The sequence below is a fragment of the Zeus faber genome, assembly GCF_960531495.2.
Source record: "Zeus faber genome assembly, chromosome: 2".
NCBI classification, from domain to species: domain Eukaryota; kingdom Metazoa; phylum Chordata; class Actinopteri; order Zeiformes; family Zeidae; genus Zeus; species Zeus faber.
Window position 1 is genome coordinate 17820929 of NC_137189.1, and position 20550 is coordinate 17841478.

Below are 20550 nucleotides of genomic sequence, written 5' to 3' on the forward strand. Positions count from 1 at the left end.
ATTTGAAAGGGTGAAAGGCTCAGGGGGAGGAAGGGCCTTTCTTTTACTGCATAACCACTCAAAACGAGGTCAAAGTGGGCTTTGAATCCCACGTAGCTGGAGGTCCCTTCCTGGATGCAGGGAAAATGGTGGCATATAAATGTTAGGGGTCCACATTGTTCTTTGTTTGTTTTTTTGTTGTTGGTTTTATTTGACCCTCCAAACAAGTGTTGCATCATCTGCAAACAGTGACAGCGCTAACATGCTAAACCCTTCTAATGAAATAGTGAATAAATCCACTATAGTGCATTGTATACTACGGAAAAAAAATCACAAATATATATAATATAATAAATCAAAATACCAATGGAAAGAGATGAACAAATTTTACAATCCATAAATCTGTATAGATTTTAAAATGCAAAAGACTGAAAAATACATGTATTTCTCCATTCAAAAATACATCATGTATTACTTGTGTACAAATAAGCATAGCAAAATTGATTGTTTATTGATTAAGAGGGTTTTCGATTGGAATTGGAAAAAGACCACACCCCATACCTAGCCAGTTGGAAGAACATGATAGAGGAAATACAGTAAATTGAAAAATTTGATATTGAATATAGATATGAACATCAAAATAGCGAAGACATGTATAAAAAACATGTGATTTATGTAGCGCTAAATTAGATCTAATGTACAATAGGAGTAATTAATATACACCATATAATATACAGTATATCCACAATATTTATAATATTGTTTTATAAATATATTTAATATATCTGTATATGACAATTCAAGATTCAAGATTCAAGATTCAAGAGGTTTATTCGTCACATACATATACATACTGTCGTACATATATGCAGTGAAATGTAATGCAACGCACCCGGTGATAACACACAATATGAACCATATGAATAATATGAATAATATGAATAATGAACTATTAATTGTGGGAGCACTACCTTCATGAAGAGGTATAGTATACATAGAGTAGCTGGTAGGAGGTTATCCTTTGGCTTTTTTGGATGACTTTATTTATTCAGTTAATTTGTTCTCTTCATTATTATTTTATTATTATTAATTATTATTTATTATTATCATTGATCTGGCTTTTCCAAGATACTATATGTCATTTTGGATTTTGTTTCTTATATAAGACTTTACTTTTATATAGGCTTTTGAATTAAATTAGCAAAAATAAAAATAAATTGTGTCTAAAAGTATTTAATGTATATATAAGTTTATGGGACATGATGGCTGTTGTGTTAACAAACACTGTAACTGTAATAGAAATAAGACACAATAAAGTATTTAGAAAAAAGTCCTTCCATAGTAAACAGAAGTTTTAATTTAAAGTCTTTACATAATCAAATTTTTTATTATTTTGTCGCACCTTTTTTTTTTCCTTCACCAAAAACTGCCAAATGTTTGTACTGTATGCACTTGGCCAACATGGATCAAGAGTCAAACTAAATCTCTGAAATACAAAACATGCATGTACTTGTACATGTATCGTACGTATGTTTTTTACCTGACAGAAGTGTGTTGAAAGCTGCTGACAGTGATGTTTTGCAACAGGCAGTTACACAACCTGAAACTGAAAAGATATGGTGTGATTACAAGTCCAGCATTTAACAATTACTCAATTACTTAATGTGAGTTTGGATCAAAATTCGATTTTTCTTATTCATGCTATTGATTAAGAGTACAGAAACTGAACCCATTGGACATTACAGCCAATCAGAGGTTATCAGGTTTATTCAGAATAAAGTACAGAGTACAGTTTATTTAGACGGCCACAGTGAATCAAACATTGAACAGAACTAGTGGATAATTCATTTTCTGTCGGGTTTACTCATGTTATTGTATATATTTTGTACAATATATAAACTGTACTGAACTGGCAAACATCTTACCTATGTTCTATTAATTGGGTGACCATTTCCAATTAGTAGATATGCTATACTTGTACCCTTGTAATTTCTATAGAATAAATCCCATAGGAAGAAACCATCCACATCTTTATCATCTAACCTACATTTAGAAATGAATTATAATAGTAAGTAATATCATGACTTACAATAAAATTGCCACAACCCATAACTAGAATGAAGTGAAATGAAATTATGTCATTAACTCTAACTAAATAATACAAAATAAAATCCTTGGGAAATAATAATCAAATAACTAAATAAATAACAATAACAATTAAAATACAATCAAGTAAAACACAAATAAATAAATGAACAAGTAAATACATATATATATAATACAGATATATAATGTAGAGGTATACATTTGCTTAATCTATTATTATATTTCTTTCTTTAGATAATAAATAATAATAAATGCATAAAGTTCCAATATCAAATGAGGTCCTACTGGTCCTACATTATCGTTATTTTACCATGTCTTCACGTGTCACACATATTTTCACATTAAGGACTTTAGCATGCCCCGATCACTCACTGCTCTGTGTGAAGCACATGGCTGAACAATGCTATTATTGATCGAGTGCTGATTATAGCACTGTTGGATTGATTTTTCTGGCAACTTCTAAAATTGTAATTTACAAAATAAAAATAAAAAAGTCTTGGTGTTAGTAAACTAAATACATAAATCTGTACTGATATATGTTAGATATGAATAACTCTAGTTATATTTTTTTTATTTTACTAAGACCAGCAGTTAGTAAATCTAGTAAAAATAAAAATCATAATTCTAGGTTGTTTTGATCAATCTCAAACTATTGATCTATTAAACTAAACTCAAAGCAAATCTTTGATTGATTACAGAGTGCTTTGGTTTGCCTGGAGGCTTTGGGTCTCCAGACCTTTCTAAACTTTTGCCTTTTGTGCCTCAATACTGGAGGGTGGAATGGACTTTGGAGCCTCAGAAAGTGGCACCCGTGTCATCCGGGCCCCGAACACCGAGTCCAAATGGGGGATATAAAAGACAGGGGGCTGGGACAGTGGAGCCAGTCTCGTCTGAGTACTCATCAACCCCAAACAGGGAGAGAGTTTCAGTGAACCTGTCATGGGGGACTCCAAGCTCTGCCTTCTGCTTCTTCTTAGTACGGTCTCCTTGGCATGTGAGTATCCCCAGAAAGCCTTCTCATTTCAGGTTGAACATGGTAAAAACAAATGGTTAAAAATTGCAGCTCTGATTCTAGTATTAGAGGCCTGAATTGTATGTATATTTATGTGCCTCTTAAGTTTATTTCTACCGAATTATGTGTTGGATATAAGATGAACTTCTTTAAATTACCCTGCCACATTCCAGTACATTAATTCATTCGGCCACTGTAAATATTATTTTTCGTAAATCTTTACTGTTTGTTGTGCACACACAAGTCACTGAAAACCGGAGGCAAATTCCTCATAAGTGTAAGTGAGCTTGGCAAATAAAGGCTTGATTCTGATTCTATCTTTTTTCTTCACAGTTTCCCAAGATAGAGATCATCCTTCATGTCTATGTAAGTCACAAACGACCCTTTGTTGAGAAAAAATAAAGCTAAAAGCCCTTGCATTTAATTCTTATTAAACCCCTCTTTATATATATATATATATATATATATATATATATATATATATATATCTCCTCTCCTTTAGTGGGCAAGAGGTACAAGACCCTCCACAAGTACCAATACCTTTATGAAACCGAGTCCCTGAACGCCATCAATGGAGCCTCACAGCTCCAAAATGGACCCAAAGGCTCTTGCAAGGTATGAGTCGTGATCTTTCATAGTCCCAAACCTAAAAGTTCACAATATGATTGTCATCATGATAATATTGGGTTGTTGTTTTTTGTCGTTCCAGGTCATCATTGAAGTGCCTCAGACTTGTAGCTTTGTCATTCGCACCACGCGCTGCAGCCTGAGCGAGGTGGTGGACATGGACACAGAGGGAAACCCTGTGTTCGGACCCGCTCCCGGATCTCCAGCCTTTGCTGCTGAAATGGAGAAGTAAGTGGCTGAAGACATCTAGTTGGAAAAACCAAACCACAAGATTGCAACAAAAAGTATTTAATATGGCCTTGTGTTCATCTCTTCAGGTATCCCCTGAAGTTTGCGGTTGAGGGTGTGCACAACGTGAAGCTTTTCCCCGAGGAGGGTGAAACGACCACCATCCTGAACATCAAGAGGGGGATCGTCTCTGCCCTGCTGGTGCCTCTAGAGGAGGAGGACAAGAACAAGAACATGGTACAAACTTACCAACCTGTAAAGTCTAGCAATCCAAGCTATTTATGGTGAAGAATTATGAGTACTCATTTCTCTCTGTTCATGCAGCCCACCATCTACGGCACGTGCAAAACCCGTTCCACCGTCAACGCAAGACAGACCATTGCCACAGACATCAGCCTCACCAGGGATCTTTCTAAGTGCGACAGATTTGTTCCCATGAGAGACCACACCAGCCCCTTGGCTGTAATCTCTGGCATGGTAAGGTGTTTTAAACTACATGGCCGGTGGATTTAACTTTATTTCACATTGCAAAGGTATGAGTTAATGTCTGTCTTCCTGCAGCACTACCCTCTGGCCCAGCTGATCAGGAGCTCCCAGACCTGCAACTACAAGTTTGACAACAACAACAAGCACATGACTTCCGGTTCCTGCACAGAGAACCACATCCTGGTGCCCTTCTCTACCAAGTATGTGCCGTTTTGTACTGCTTTCTCATACTCATACTCATATATATTTTCTACATTGTCATTCGTGGAACTCAATACGTCAAAAAGCTACCCTGTATCTAAATGATTTGCTGTCGTTTCACAGGGGACGGCATGGAGTGACCAACGTTGGCAAGCAAACTGTGACTCTGCTGAAGGTTTCACCTCACAATGACAGAATCTTTGATTCCAGTAAGTAACTCTTTTGAGTCACTTTTATTTTTCATGATTTTTTTTCAATTAGTCCAGCAAACATTATATATATATATATATATATATATATATATATATATATATATATATATATATATATAAACTCCATTATATATGAAATATACAATTTATTATCTGCTAAATATTTGCATGCCAAATTAATTATATATTATTATTATTGTTATTATTATTATTATGTTTTTATATTATTATTGTTTTGTTGTTGCTGTTGTTGTTGTTGTTTTTATAATTACTTTTATTATTTTATTTTCATTATTATTATATTTTTAGAACATTTAAATAAAATAAGAGAATTTTTAATTGTTTAGAAATCATTTGACATCTTAAATAGTGAAATGGGTGGATTAATAGATTATGCGTATTTCACGCTGATGCTGAGGCGAAAAGATTTCCATGCCTCGCATGTCACAATACGTTTGTCTTATTAGCAAAGTCAATTTTTGTTATTGACTGTGCTTATTTATAATTACAGCATATGGTGTCCATGTGATGCTAGAATTCTAAATGTACACTTTAATTTATCTGAGTGTCAACATTGTGCATAAGATTCTGACCAGTGAAGGGATATCCTCAAAAGGACAAAATCGTCAGCGGCTGGCAGTGGCGTCACTAGGGTTGGTGTCACGTGTCAACCGGTGCTCTAACTCATGGGTGCTCTCCTTATTAGCGTGTAATTAATTGGGCCCGGGAGCAGCGGTGGCACCTGTTGTTCATCATAGCATCCTATGAACACAGGTTAAAACCACCCATCCCAACACACACACAGGCTTAATCCAGCTGCAAGAGGTGTAGCGACAAGCGGCGACGAGCTGTCAGCTTCGCGGTAACAAAAAAAAGTTGAGCAGGTTTCAACATTATGCAAATGAGCAGCACCGAGCACCGAGGGCTGGGCGCTAGCCAGTAGGAGGGAAGGTACGCCCTGAATGGCACTAGTCTTTGGAAAATGGATGCCCGGACACATGTTTAGGCTATATTATTTGAATGAAAAACGTCCCTGAAACTGTATATAAAATAAGGAACATGGCATTTTCAATTCTTTATTTGAAGATGAGGATGGCATTTTTGATTTGAGGATGACAAGATTATTTACATCATTTTTTCGAGAGGTCATTTATTTTTTAAGCAAAAATCTCCACCATTTTAATAAAAAAAAAGTACATACAGCACCATCTATCTATATATGTATATTAAATATGGAAAGGGAGAGAGAGGTTTGAAATGTTTGACGCACGCACAAAAGCCAGTCGATTTTGAGCCGAAACGGCCACAAAGGCTAGGGGCACAGATGCCCCGTCGCTGGCACGCTGCAGCCCTGTCGCCTGGCCTGATGCACTGTTGCACTCTGATCTTGCAGTGGAGTGGGACGCACTTTTAACTTTTGATTGGGCGGACAAGACACACATTTCGCAGCAGCAGCGGTGTCACACCCTTTGATGGTGTCAACCGGTGCAGTCTGCACCCCCTTAGTGACGGCACAGGCTGGCAGAACCCAATAAGAAAAGACGATCGAATAAACACACTGAATTGTTAATCTTCTTCTTCTTTCGGCTGCTCCCGTTAGCGGTCGCCACAGCAGCTCATCATCCAATACCTTCTGTTCTGCGCATCTTCCTCCCTTACAGAAACCACCTGCATGTCCTTCCTCACCACATCCATAAACCATCTCTTCGGCCTTCCTCTTTTCCTCTTGCCTGGCAGCTCAATCCTCAGCATCCTTTTCCCAATGTAACTCTCATCTCTCCTACGCACGTGTCCAAACCATTTCAATCTCGCCTCTCTCACTTTTTAACCAAACTATCCAACCTGAGCTGTCCCTCTAATGTACTCATTCTTAATCCTGTCCATCCATGTCACTCCCAATGAAAATCTCAACATCCTCAACTCTGCCACCTCCAGTTCAGCCACCCGCCTTTTTGTCAGTGCCACCGCCTCTAAAACTTACAACATACGTAGCTGGTCTCACTACCGTCCTGTAGACCTTCCCCTTCACTCTTGCCGTAACCCTTCTGCCGCAGATCACTCCGGACACTCTTCTCCACCCACTCCACCCTGCCTGTACTCTTTTCTTCATCTCTCTCCTGCACCCTGCTTTGCATGGTCGACCCCAAGTACTTTAACTCACCCCCCTTCTCCACCTCCACTCCTTACATTCTCAGCTTCCCGCTCTCGCTCCCATTCAGACACATGTAATAATGAAATTAAATTAGCAATCCCTCCATAATTATAACGATGATGTCTGTATACGTATTTACAGATGAGGCCAATGTCAAGGGCCTCCACATGGAGGCCCCTGAGGACAAGACAGCGATGCAGGATATGGACCCTGCCCTGGCTCTGCTGAGAGAACTGGCCACTCTGCCCGACATCGACGGCGAGAGGAGAGCCCACCTCTTCCAGAAGCTGGTCACCATGATCCGCGGGATGAAGGCCGAGACCCTGAGCAGAGGGATCTCTGAGGCCCTCGATGTGTCCCGGGCACTGACCTTCCAGGTCCTGGCCCAGTGTGGTACCCCAGAGTGCAGCAGTGGCCTCATGCAGATCCTCAGGACCTACGACAGCTCTTTGCCCGGGGTTGATGCAGCCATGTTCACCATGGGACTGGTGTCCAATCCCTCTCCTCTTCTGATCAATGACATGCTGCAGATGGCCAAACACAAGCCCAGCAAGAGCATCATGTTTGCTCTCAGCAACGTCGTCAAGAAGTGAGTATCGCCATGATCAAAAGATACAGTTGTTTGTTATATCTGTTCAGGCTAACAATTGGTACTTTGACATACTGCTACATTGTCCACATGTCCAAATTTGTCATTTCTATCAGGAATGAGAACTAGCAATAATGGTCAATGATGGCCATGCTTAATCCACAATTTAGTTTGATCCATGAACATATATTTTATTGACTCATTATTTTGCGATACAAACTGGTGCCTATAACCTACATAGGATCTGCTTACTGCTTTCAAAACACACATTTTTACATATTGAAGAAAATGAAATATATTTTTGTAGTTGAATTTTCTATGCATTTTAAATGATAGAATATAATATATTTTTATTGGTCATTGGTATATGGGAGATTTTCTTCCAACAATGGGTATGATCTAGCTGATCCTTATGGGAGACCTATATGGAGACCATGCTCATTTCTTTTAATTCTAAAATAATTTTAGCTGATAGGTTAAACTTATTTTTATACACAATCAATGTTATGGGTAAATAAGCTTCGAAAGGATGGAATTTTTCTTGGGAGAATGTTCAGAGATTATCAAAGTGGCTTAACATTACACTTACAAATTACATTTTGCAAGGTTCTACAAGACTGAAGGAAAGCTGATTCCCGAGATATACAGTGTTGCTGAATTCATCGCAACCCAGTTGGGTGACTGCACAGGTGACAAGGACCAGACTTTCATGATCTTAAGGGTGAGTGTCTCATTCCCGTGCATCTAAATCAATGCTCCCTCAGTTCAGAAAATAGGTTACTCATGTCTCTACCAACTTTAGGTTATTGGAAATATGGCTGCAGCCATGGGAGAGGCCGGCCCTGCCCTGAGGACTGGTGTGATTCAGTGCGTGAACGAGCCTGGAGCATCCGTGGCTGTCCAACAGGCTGCCATTCAAGTCTTCAGGCTGGCTCCTCTTCCTGTAGAGGTAGGTCAAATTTTGTTGACCTTCATTTTTTCACAGATAATTTTGTGTTAGTGACTGTGTTGGTGGATGCTCCTCACAGAGGGTCTATTGTTATGTTGCAGGGCCGCAAGGTGCTCATGCAGGTTGTTTTGGACAGCGCCAGTCCAGTGCAAAAGCGTATTGCTGCATACTTGGTTTTGATGAAGGAACCCCAGCCCAGTGAACTGGTCCAGCTGGCGGCTGCTTTGCCCAATGAGCAGGACCAACAGGCAAAGAGCTTTATCATCTCCCACATCACCAACATCTTGTCCTCAACTGAGCCTGAGACCAGAGTGTAAGTGAAGGTTATTTTCATCTTTGTGCTACCTATTTGTGTATAAAAGGATACAAACTGTATCTGTATTTCTTTCCAACAGACTGAGGGAGAAGATCCTTGATGCACTGCAGGGCAATGAGATTGGAACTGTCATGGACCCTACTAAGTTCTCCCGCAACTACAAGATGGGCTCTGTCGAGGGAAACATGATTTTTGAGGGTACCAGCTACCTGCCCAAGGAGATCATGCTCGAGATGACCCTGAAATCATTTGGCTATGACCTTGACATGGAGGTAGAAAAAAGCTAAATTAAATGAATGACTGAATGTCTGACTCATTTGTGAGAAGTATTTTCATTTGTTTAATTGTGATGGTAAGTGTAGACATTTTTCACCCATTCAGATGGGAATGGAAGGAAAAGGCCTTGAGCCAACTGTTGAAGCCCTATTTGGAGAAAATGGATTCTTTCCCGATACTGCCATGAAGACAATGTATTTTGTCTCTGACAACATGCCCCTCGGGATCAATGAGGTCCTAAAGAGTATGATGCCTACTCTGAGTAATGACTGGAGTAAGAAACAGGTAAATTGAAGGTCTAAATAATTGTCAAAATCAACTAACAATAATGTGTAAACATAATAAATATGATATATCAGACCAGTAACATACCGTACCGTGTTTCTGTATAGGCTTCCCAGGGCCTGATGAGGGAAATTGGGCGCAACCTTAACAAACTGGTCAGGGAACTTAAGACCCAACAATCCCCTGAAGCAATGGTGTACCTGAGGCTTTTGGGAAATGAGCTGGGATATCTCAGGACCAATGACATGGAGGAGCTGGCATACTCTGCTGCCATGATGATTGACAGCATGATCAAGATGTTTCCAGCTGTTGTGAGTATAAGTCAATATGTAAAACATCCATCCGTACAAAGAGATGTATTTAAGGGACAGCAATATCTATCCATGGGGTGGAAAATAGCTTATGTATACTATTGTCTCCCTCCCCACAGTTAATCAAGGCCATTACAACCAGAACTGGCTATGAAATCTTTGCCCACTACATCTTCATGGACAATAAATTCTTTCTGCCCACCGCCACTGGTATGCCTCTTAGGATTGCCCTTTCTGGCACCTTCACCCCCGGCATCAAGGGTGGACTTAAAATGGCTGCTGACATGGTAAAAAGTTTATTCACTTAACAGCCAAGTATAGATTTACCATTAGATCTGTTCATAATTATGTGCAATTGTCTGTCAATTTCATACGTTATCCCTCAATCCAGAGCGAGGGGAGCTTCATGCCCTCTGCTGGCATTGAGTTTGTGACTCAAGTCGGTTCCCACATCCCAGAATATGTGAACTCTGGACTGGAGATGCACACCAATCTTTTCCATGAGAGTGGGCTGGAAGCCAAGCTCTTCATGGGACGCGACCACGTCAAGATGAGCATCCCTGCTCCCAAGAGCCCGACCAAGCTAATCAGCATTTCGTAAGCCTCAGCACAACTCTAACAGAGATTTAACTGAATGGAGTTACAGTCATTACAACAATTTCAAACCTTCTTCGATTATAATTATAGCAACACCCTGGTGGCAGTGACTGGAACAGAGGTGAAGACTATCCCTCCAATGGTAAAAGACATGGTTGACAAGAATGAATGCACTCCCTTTTTCGGGGGAATGAAATACTGCAACGTCCTGCAGTACACTGATGCTTCCTCTCATGAGACCGCTCCGTACTTCCCCCTCACTGGAGACAGCAAGTAAGTGCTTGAACAATTGGGTGGTATTTAAGAAAATAAGTCATCCTGAACATCATATATTTCTTGAAGCAATTATTGAGAATTGTTGAGAATTGTTTAAATCACTGTGCAGCTGATAAACGGAAATGTTCTTGAAGGTTTGCTGTCGAGCTCCATCCCACTGGTGATGTCACTGAGTACACGGCCACCATCGGCTATGAACTCCTCAGGGAGGGCGAGGACGGCCGTCAGAAGGTTGACTCTGTGAAAATGACCGTGAGGGCTGAAGGTATGGAAACATTTTTTTCTCAGTAGGATTTGAATTGGGTTAATATATTTCAGTTAATGGAGTATTTAAATTTGACTTTATTGGTTGGCTAAAATCAGGTGTGGAGCCAATGGAAGCCAGAGCAACAGTGAAATACAACAGGAGAAAGCATGTCGTCACTACCAACGTCCAGGTTCCTGACTATGATGTGGAGGCTGGATTCAGGCTGGGTGTCATCGATGACAAAACTAAGAGCCGAGGAACTCACTCCATCTTCCTCGACCTCATCAACAAGAACATCCCTCAGCTCTCCCTGGTTGGCCGTGCTAAGTAAGAAACCAAACATATCTTCAAGATAAAGGAATGTTTGTAAAGGTGTTTGCATTTCAGATATTTTCTAATACAAAAAAAAGGCTATCACCCAATACCAGTATGAGTATTAGACAGTGCCCCATCAATTTCATTGTCGGCAATGAAATCATACTGACATCCAGTGCATTTTTATTTTCAGTTTGAAGGACATGATGGAAGGAATGCTGCAAGTCCAGCTTCTGGTTCCTTCAATCAAGGCAGATGCCACTGTAACCACTAAGATGAAGCATGGCGCAGAGATGGAATTTCAGCTGGAGAGTGAAATGAGGCTCCTTGACATCACATCTGAGCAAAAACTCACAGTGAAATATGGTAATTAAGTTTTACTTATTACACTGCTTTACATCACATTTCACTGAATAATTATTTACCATTTTTTGTCAATGCATCATTCTGTGTGCTCTTTCTTCTGTTAGTGAAACTGTATTCATTTCGTAATGACTAGCTTCTCCTTTATTGATAATACAGATGGAAGCAAGATTGAGGCTGAAGTGAAGTCAGACATCTACTCAGAGATCTTGAACGTCCTTCCACATGCGGATATGATCGATGAATATGTCAACACCATCCTTGACATGAGAGTGGGACAAACCGACATGAAAGTCCGTCACATTCTGACCAAGTCTGTGGAGGTATGAAAGTTGGAAGCTAAATGTTAATATATTGTATTTATAATTGTCCATATGCAACGGGAATATAAAAATGACTCAATGTTTCACAGGCAACAAATAACTACATGGAGAAGTATGCTTCAGATGTGCCTTACATTAAGAACTTCAGGGTACCTAGCATGCCTGAGATTTCTCTGCCAGAGAAATTGTTCCTGAATTTGTAAGTAAAAAAAAAAAAAATCCATAATAATCATTTTTGGATCTTCATCATTACAGTTCTGGGGTAAAAAATTGAAAAGCATTTATTTTTTTGTCTTTCCAACAGTAATACCAAGGCAGCGTACCATTTAAACAATGAGCACTTCACCCTTGCTATTCCAGTCCCACTCGGGGGAAAGTCAACCAAAGAGCTTAACTTTCCTCCTTCCTTGACCACCCCCCGCCTATCTATGCCCCAATTTGGCCTGGAAATAGCCTCCACACAAATTCCAATCCCGGCGCTTGCAGTCCCTGAAAGAGTTTACATCTCTGTGCCGCTATTTGGCAAAGCAGAGGTCTCCACTGTGATGAAGAGCAACCTCTATGACCTGGAGGCCTCAGGATCTGTTGGCAAATATGTTGTAGAGACACCAAGCTACTCTGCTATGTTTGATGTGAAGGCAACTTCTCCGATTGATGTCCTCTCATTCAGGATTGAAGGTAATTTCTGATTAATATCAAATTCTGAATATTTTGCCAGCATTCAAATATAAAGTAAATGTAAGAATTGGCCAGTATAGTATTGCATTTCCAACTTAAATAATAATGTTTAAATGTACAAAATCTGCTGGTGTATACAAACAAATGCTTTTTTTCCCATCATTTTTTGATACTTTTCTAATACCCAATTTCAAATTAATTATCTATTATTACTCCGTTTAAAAATAGGCTCTGGAATGCTTGCCAACACTGAGTCCATGAAAGCCCAGTTAAAAGGCTCATTAACTCATACGTTTATTGAAGCCAATATTAACATTGTGGAGGATGGAACCGTCACAGACAAAATCAATCTAAAATCGAGCAGCAAGTTTGAAGCCACAAGTCCATTTGATCTTAATGTCGTTCTGGAGCACACTGGCATGTTTGGATTCAACGCCGAAGAAATTTCCTCTGATAGTAACTTTGTGACAACAGTAAAGGCTGGACCCTTCTTTGGCAGCACCACTTCCACCCAATATGTCACCATCTTCCCATTCCGACCAGAAGCCCAAATAGATTCTTCTATCAGGATTGACTCCACAGTTGGTCAGGTGCAAAACAACATTGCAGCAACATTTATTAATGGTGAGCTCTCTGTCAAGTCAAACACTAACGCTTTTGAAGACTTCCTGACTCATGTTGTGAAGCTTTCATTCAAGGAGCATAAGCTTTCACTGAAATGTGACACAGATGCCATTGGTCTTGGAATGAAGATCCACAACCAGGTTCAAGCCTCTGCTGGTGCTGGTGCAGTCCTTTTCAATATGGAAACTAAGGCTGACCATTCTGAAAACCGCATCCACTCTCTGCTAACTGGGACTTTTGATGTTAATGGTCTGGCGGTTAACAGCGATGCAAATGTAAAGCTCCTGTCGAATGAGGCTACTCACAAGGCTATTCTGAAAATGAACGAGGATGGATTGGTCACAAGTGGAAAAACCATCATCAAGAGCCCCTTAACTTTTGAAAACACCTTCAGTGCTGGACTTGATGCCTCCAAGGCTACTGTGTCCATTAACAACAAGGCTTCCCTGAGTGACAGTAGGATTGACAATGCAAACACTCTTACCATAACCCTATCTAGCCTCGACTTCATCTCAAATCTTGATGCTTTTGTAACTGAACAATTTTCTTATGCTCATGGTATCATTATTGACCTCAAGCCATACACAGCTTCTGCAGTTGTCAATAACAACTTCAAAGTAATGGATGCAAACCTCATAAATGAAGCTGAGCTGAAAGCAGAGCCCTTCAAGATGGACCTTACTGGAAGTCTGAAAGCCATTTATCTCGAAGAAGAGATCAAGCACACATATCAGGTTAAATACGTTGACCTGAAAGCGAATGCTAAGTGCAGCACAACAGGAAAACTGTTTGGAACTCAGATGACCCACAACACTGAGCTGGAAGTTGCTGGTCCTACCGCCTGGATTTCTAATAATGCCCGTTTCAACTCCCAGCCAATGCGCTTTGACCACACCATCCGGGCCAGCCTCATTCCTTTTGACTTCAACCTTGATGCTATCTTCAGTGCTGATGGTGACATTGCACTGTATGGAAGTCAGACTACTCAGATCTTTGGCAAGTTCCTCCTCAAGGCCCAGCCCCTGGCATTTGCTTGCTCACATGAATACAGAGCATCAGTGACCCATAAGATGGATAATGGATTCTCCATGCAGACAACTATTGACAACAAGATGGATACTGTTCTGTCTCCACAAGATCAGAAGACTAACTTTCGGATGAAGTCCAAAGTGAATGACCATGCCTTCAATCAAGATATTAGTATGTATAACACTGCAGAGAGAATTGGAATGGAGGTTTCTGGTACTATCTTCACAAACATTCTGAACACTGTCTCTACAAAAAACCAGGAATTCACTATCTCCGGATTCCTTAAATATGATAAGAATGCAAACAGTCATGTAATTCAGATCCCGCTGATTGAAAATGCGCCTGCTTTTGTCGAGAGGATCCGGGTTGTTATTCTGAACATGGCGGAGGCATTACAGGACTACATTAAAAATGAGGAAAACGTGGCAAGGCTTGAGGCTCTTCTTCAGCATGTGAGCGACTTTGTTGAAAAGCTGGACATCGAGAGGCAAGTTATTCAGCTGAAGCAATATCTAACTGATTTCACACAAGAATACACCATCTCAATGGAGGATCTGGAAGCATCTCTGGAAAAAGTAACAGGTTTCATGAAGAGATTGCTGGCTGACCTAGCTACTTCCATTCAAGGATACTTTCGTAGAGTGAAAGAAATGGTTATGAGTAGTACCCTATCTGAAACTGTCATTCAGTACATCCAACACCAGATGACCACATTTAATGAGATGTATGACATCAAGAGTATGATTGTGCCTGTGATGGATACTATTATGGATCTCATTGAGCATACAGATCTGGAAAAACTGAAGGGCAGCAGCCTCGCTTTCTTGCACAACATTGATGGAAAGTATGAAATCAAGGCTTGGCTTGCATTTGCTCTGAGGAATTTGAAAGAGTGTGTTGAAAACGTGGACATGTCCAAGTGTGTGACTTTCATTTCTTCTATCAACTTCGAAGTCATAATCATGGAACTAATTGCTGAGATTCCCACTGAAATGTTCACTGGAATAATGACAAATGTTTGGCGTGTGATCGAGGATTTTGACTTCCTTGGACAAGTTAACATATTCCATGCTAAAATGAGGGAGCTGATGGTCAAGATGGAGATTGACAAAATAATTAAGGACATCTTGGATGGGATTGTGGGTCTTGTCAAGGAGTTTAGAATTGAGGAAACCATCCAAACTGTAGTTAAAAAGGTGAAATTCATGCAGATCAATGGCATGGACCTCTTAAAAAGTAAACTTGAAGAACTACATTTAAATCTTGAAGATGTTGTGCAGCTCATGAAGTCATTTAACTATAATACCTTTGTGGATGAAGCAAATAGAATTATTGCCATGTCCACACTTTATGTGAATAACAATATCATGGAACTTGAGATTCCTCAGAAACTTGATGCCACAATAGATTTTGTCAACATTGTGCTGTCTTCTGTTCGAGGCTTCATGGAACGGCTGAGGGAAATCAAAGTTTCAGAAATGGTTAAAACCTTAAAGGAGGTCTTTGACCATACAGTAGTTGATACTCTGAAGAAATTTGCTGGCATTTTGAAAGAGGCAATCAATGAAATTGATGTCAAAGCGTCAATAACCTCCTACCTACAAATTGTGAGTCAGTACTACAGTGAGCTCATCAACATCATCAATAACATTTTCACCAATATGCATGTTGTCATTCAGAAAGTTGCTTCTGAACAAATGATTATTGATGAATTCAAACAAATCATTGAAGTGATCATCACAGAACTGAGGAAACTTGAACTGGACATACCACCTTTCACTGTCCCATTTACTGATCTTGTTATTCCCAGCATGAAGTTTAGAATGGATAAACTTCATGAGGTTACAATCCCAACAGAGCTAGACATCCCTCAGTTCAATGTCATGGGATTCTACACTGTTACCGCCACCACCATCTCCTTTGATGAAATCAAGCATAGAATCATTGAGCTGATCAATTTAATCGTCAACCTTGAGAGTCAGATGCTGAAATTGGATGAATTCTTTGGTGATATCACCATAAATTATTTTCCTGCAATGCCTGAGATAACCTTGCCTAAGGTTAACTTTAAAGTTTCTATCCCGGCCTTGCCTAAGATTGGTGTAGAAAAGCTTGTTGAGACTCTTCAGATTCCTGAGATCAAGCTGCCATCCATCCCTAGTGAGATCATAATACCATGCTTTGGCAGGATGTATGGTGTGATTAAATTCCATACTCCTATCTACAGCTTTAACACCTCTGCTGAGATAAATAACTCCACTGTCCGTGCAACGAACCCCCAGTTTAGTGGATTCATCAATTCTGTGGCCAAATCGCCCAGTTTTGAAATTCTCAACTTCAAGTTGGACTCCACTGCTCGTCTTGCATTCCCCAGGAGGAGCCGTGTTGTTTTTGCAGAGACCCTCAAGTTAAATCATGATGCTTTTGGATTTGAACATCAGGGATCTGTAAATTTCTATGGTCAATCAGCTCAGGCCCAAGCCGGTACTACAATGAAAGTCACAACTGTGCCATACACAGCAAGCATTGTGAACAAGGCCACTATTGCTATGGAGGGAGGAATGACCGCTTCTGTTGAAACAAATTACAATCACATTGTGAACCTTCCGACCATTGATTTCACCAGTGATGTTACTCTTACCCAGAAGGCAACAGCTGAACAGGAAGGAACGACAATTAAAGTCAAAAACGTGGGCACAGCCAAGTTGGATAGTCATGCAGACAACCACAAGAGCGACCTGCATTTGATAATCAGTCCTAGCCATGTCAAGTTGACTTTCTCATCTGACACAGACACCGGCATGTTGAAGATGAAGCAAGAAATAACCGCTGAATCTGCCATATTTAGCTATTTCCAGTTTAATGCTCGCAGTGAGGCAAACAGCCCAGCAGTAAAGAACAGTCTTTTTGAGGCCTCTGGAAATGCCAACCTCTATGATATGAAGGTTGAGTTCAAGGCTAACCACGTTACAGAGTTGTCTAGTTCAGTCAGTGGAGTCTTGTCAAATACAATGAATTTCCTTGTACGTCCCGTTGAGTTGGTCTTTGACTTCCAGAACAAGGCCAACACGAAGATCAATATCTTTGAGACTATAACAGCTAAGATGGATCTGCAGAATGATTATTCTGCCATGTTCAAGACCGACAGCCAGCACATCAACACAATGGGTATGGCCCGCTTCAACCAGTACAAAGCTTTCTACAACTTCACTGCTGAAAATAATGAAAAGGAGGCTAATATCTTTGCTGCTGTTGATGGTGAGGCTAATCTTGATTTCCTGATGACACCCATCAGCATCCCTGAGCTTGATCTCCCCTTTGTTGACTTCCATACCCCAGCCATTAGTGATATAAATTTGTACGAGCAAAGTGGACTCAAGAGCATCTTGACTACTACTGAGCAGAGTACAAACATGGATGTCAAGATAGTCTACCATAAAAGCCAGGGTGCCCCAATAGTTAATGTCATGGATGTGTTTAGGATATACCCTCTTGGTAACATCATGTCAGAGGTGTCTGTCAAGTCCTCTATCATTAATATGAATGTCAATGCTGGCTTGTACTCCGAAGATGATTTTGTGTTGCGTCTTGGAGCAACCACAGTATCTATATTTGAGCCCCTTAAGGCCAAGCTTGATGGTACCATAAGCCTGACCACCAAGAGAGGAATCAAGTTGGCAAACTCTCTGTCCCTGGAGAATCCATACATTAAGGGAACCCATGACAGCACCATCGGTCTTAACACTGAGAGTTTTGAAATCACTGCCTCTGTAGTTACAAATGGAAAAATTGCCACGCCCATACTCAAAATGGAAGCCAATCAGAACCTGGTTGCAGACACCAAGACCAAAGCAAATGCTGTGTCCACTTTGAAGTTGAAGGGTGATTTTAATGTGCCCATGATCAAAGCTGTTGGGAAGGTTGAGGCAGATAACAGCCTGACGCTTGAGGGAAACTTTGCGTATGTTTCCATGGAGTCTACCACCAAAGCCAACTTTGATTGCACAGTCATTGAACACTATGTAATTTTGGGAGTTCTGGACAATGAAGCTACACTGTACATGAATGAAGATGGCATACGTACAACATCCAAATTTATCTCTGATGCCAAAATTCACAAGGACTCTACCAAAGTCATTGGCATGGATGTGAATGAAAATCTGGCATTTGATGCCTCCCTGAGCCGTGTTTATGCTGTTCTGAAGTTTACAGAAAACAATGACATTAACCTGTTTACCTTCAAGACCAAGGGAAAACATATTATCCAAGCAACCATTGATCTTGCACCAACCTCATCCTTGACTGCGGATATTGAAATTGATCTGTCTCAGCCAAGCAACATTGGTGAGCTCAGGTTCTTTGAGAAGACTGTTGTTGACATGACTGTCCCGAAACAGAAGATCTCTGTTAATGGCAGGATCGTCACTCCAGTCTACACCACCAACATGGCAGTTGAAGTGAATGGCGATTGTCCCATCTTCAAAGTTACCTTTAAGTCATCTGCTACCTCACCCATTGTCTTCTTGGAATACGACATAGATGGTAAGATACAGAAATTTCATTTTATTATGACATTTTCTGTACAGCACGTTGTACATTATTTTACTATAATTTTAAACATGTTTTGTCAATAGCTTCCTCAACTGCAAACTTTGGGAACGAAGCTCTGATGATGAATAACAAAGCTGTCCTGACTCACACTGATGTGACCATGGATTTCAACCACGTCATTAAACAAGCCTTCAGGTATGATATATTTTCCCACACCTGGGATGAAATAATTATGACATAATTATGGAAATAATTTTTTCTTGTTCCACTCTTTTGAATTTAAGGAGAAAACGCCAAGCAAATGGGAGGTAAATATTTTAGCGTTTTTTATTTTCATCATTATGCATAATAATGCATAATTATGCATAATTTACATAGTTCAAGCATAGGTATAGTATTTAGCATTTTTTATTTAGTATAGTAGCAATTGTACAATTACTTAATTAGTTATTAATGGTTACATTGGAACAATGATATTTCCCTCACAAATTTTCTCATCTGCTATTTTTTGTTTACTTTGAAGTGTTTCTCGTCATACACTGAATGTGGACATCATTAGCCCTACTTTCACCGATTTGAATTTCGGCTACGCTGCTGCTAGAGATGAAATCAGTGCCTCTGTGTCCACACCATCCACTGGCTACTTGTTTCTTCAGCTTAACAGCAGGGTCCCTTCTCAGATGAGTTTGAGACTCTACACCCGTCACGATGTGAGTATTATTTTTGATGTCAATGAATATATAATGAAATTATTCTGAAAGTACAAATGTAATTAACAATATTTTTGTCTTTCTCCTTTAACAGTCCTTTAACAGTCCTGTAACAGTCCCTGAGAATGATGTGAATATTTTGGTTATCAGAACTGTTCCTAAGGATGATGATAACGTGAGCCTGCAGATAACCTACAACATGGATGCATTAATAGGCATGCTCTCTGGACTCCAAGAGAGAATACCCTCAATCAGCTCTGCATTTATAACGATTTTTGACAAGTATACAGTTACTAGGCATGTGGAGGAGCTGAAGAATACAGCTTCCATCTTCGTTGAAGAGGCATATGACTCTGCAATGAAGTACAACGTGGACCTGAGCCAGATTTCCATCTTATTTAGAAATGTCATTGTTCAGTACCAGAAGACCGTCCAGGTCGTCTTCGATGCTGCCAGACTAGTGCTCAGAGAAACCCAGTTCAAACTGCCTGGCTCTGAGGAAATGACCACCCTGCCCAAGGTTGTCAAGGAGCTGACCAGCACCATCACTGTCATGCTCGAGAAGGCCATCCAGACGATCTACGAAAACATGGAGGTCTACCTCAACTCTCTGGTTGAGAACATCCGAAGTGTCAAGTTACAAATGCCAATTAGTGATGCCATTAATGTAGGTCAGATCTTGGACCAGGCCAAAACATCTGTCAAGACCACGTTCGATTATGTTCTGGACTTTGTGAAAAATATTGAGAGCCTTGACACAATGCTAGAGAAACTTGGCAAGACCCTGAGGGATATCGTCATGAAATCTCAGGCGTTTGTGGACTCTATAAACTCAGATTACCTGGATGCATTTTTCCTTGACATCAACATCTTCTACCGTAGACTTGTTAGTGTCTTAAAAAATGCAATCCAATACATGTTTTCAATTGATATGGCGCAAGTGGACGATTTCCTCCAGTCCATAATAGAGATGTTCATCACTGTGGTGAGGGAGTCTAGCTTGGTCATTTCTGGTTTTCTGCAGCAGACTCCAGAGGAGACCAGCACTTACATGAAATTTAGGGATGGATGGTTTGAGTTAGACCTTCCTTTCACCTTCCAACAGTGA

The 20550-nt window shown here is 40.2% G+C and overlaps 1 protein-coding gene across 1 annotated transcript; it reads left to right on the forward strand.

The window, feature by feature from the left end:
- Positions 1–3024: 3024 nt before the first annotated feature.
- On the forward strand, positions 3025–20550 carry apobb.1 (apolipoprotein Bb, tandem duplicate 1; the record flags this gene model as incomplete). The annotated part of the gene is made up of 29 exons (XM_080023286.1): positions 3025–3079; positions 3431–3463; positions 3600–3712; positions 3807–3952; positions 4042–4189; positions 4277–4429; positions 4514–4638; positions 4763–4848; positions 7145–7592; positions 8199–8313; positions 8395–8541; positions 8643–8854; positions 8937–9129; positions 9239–9418; positions 9526–9729; positions 9849–10016; positions 10121–10326; positions 10417–10599; positions 10737–10867; positions 10966–11176; positions 11358–11530; positions 11687–11850; positions 11940–12049; positions 12155–12528; positions 12757–18723; positions 18816–18927; positions 19017–19040; positions 19256–19442; positions 19537–20550. The coding sequence occupies 29 exons, from the start codon at positions 3025–3027 to the stop codon at positions 20548–20550; spliced, it is 11382 nt and encodes a 3793-aa protein (XP_079879412.1).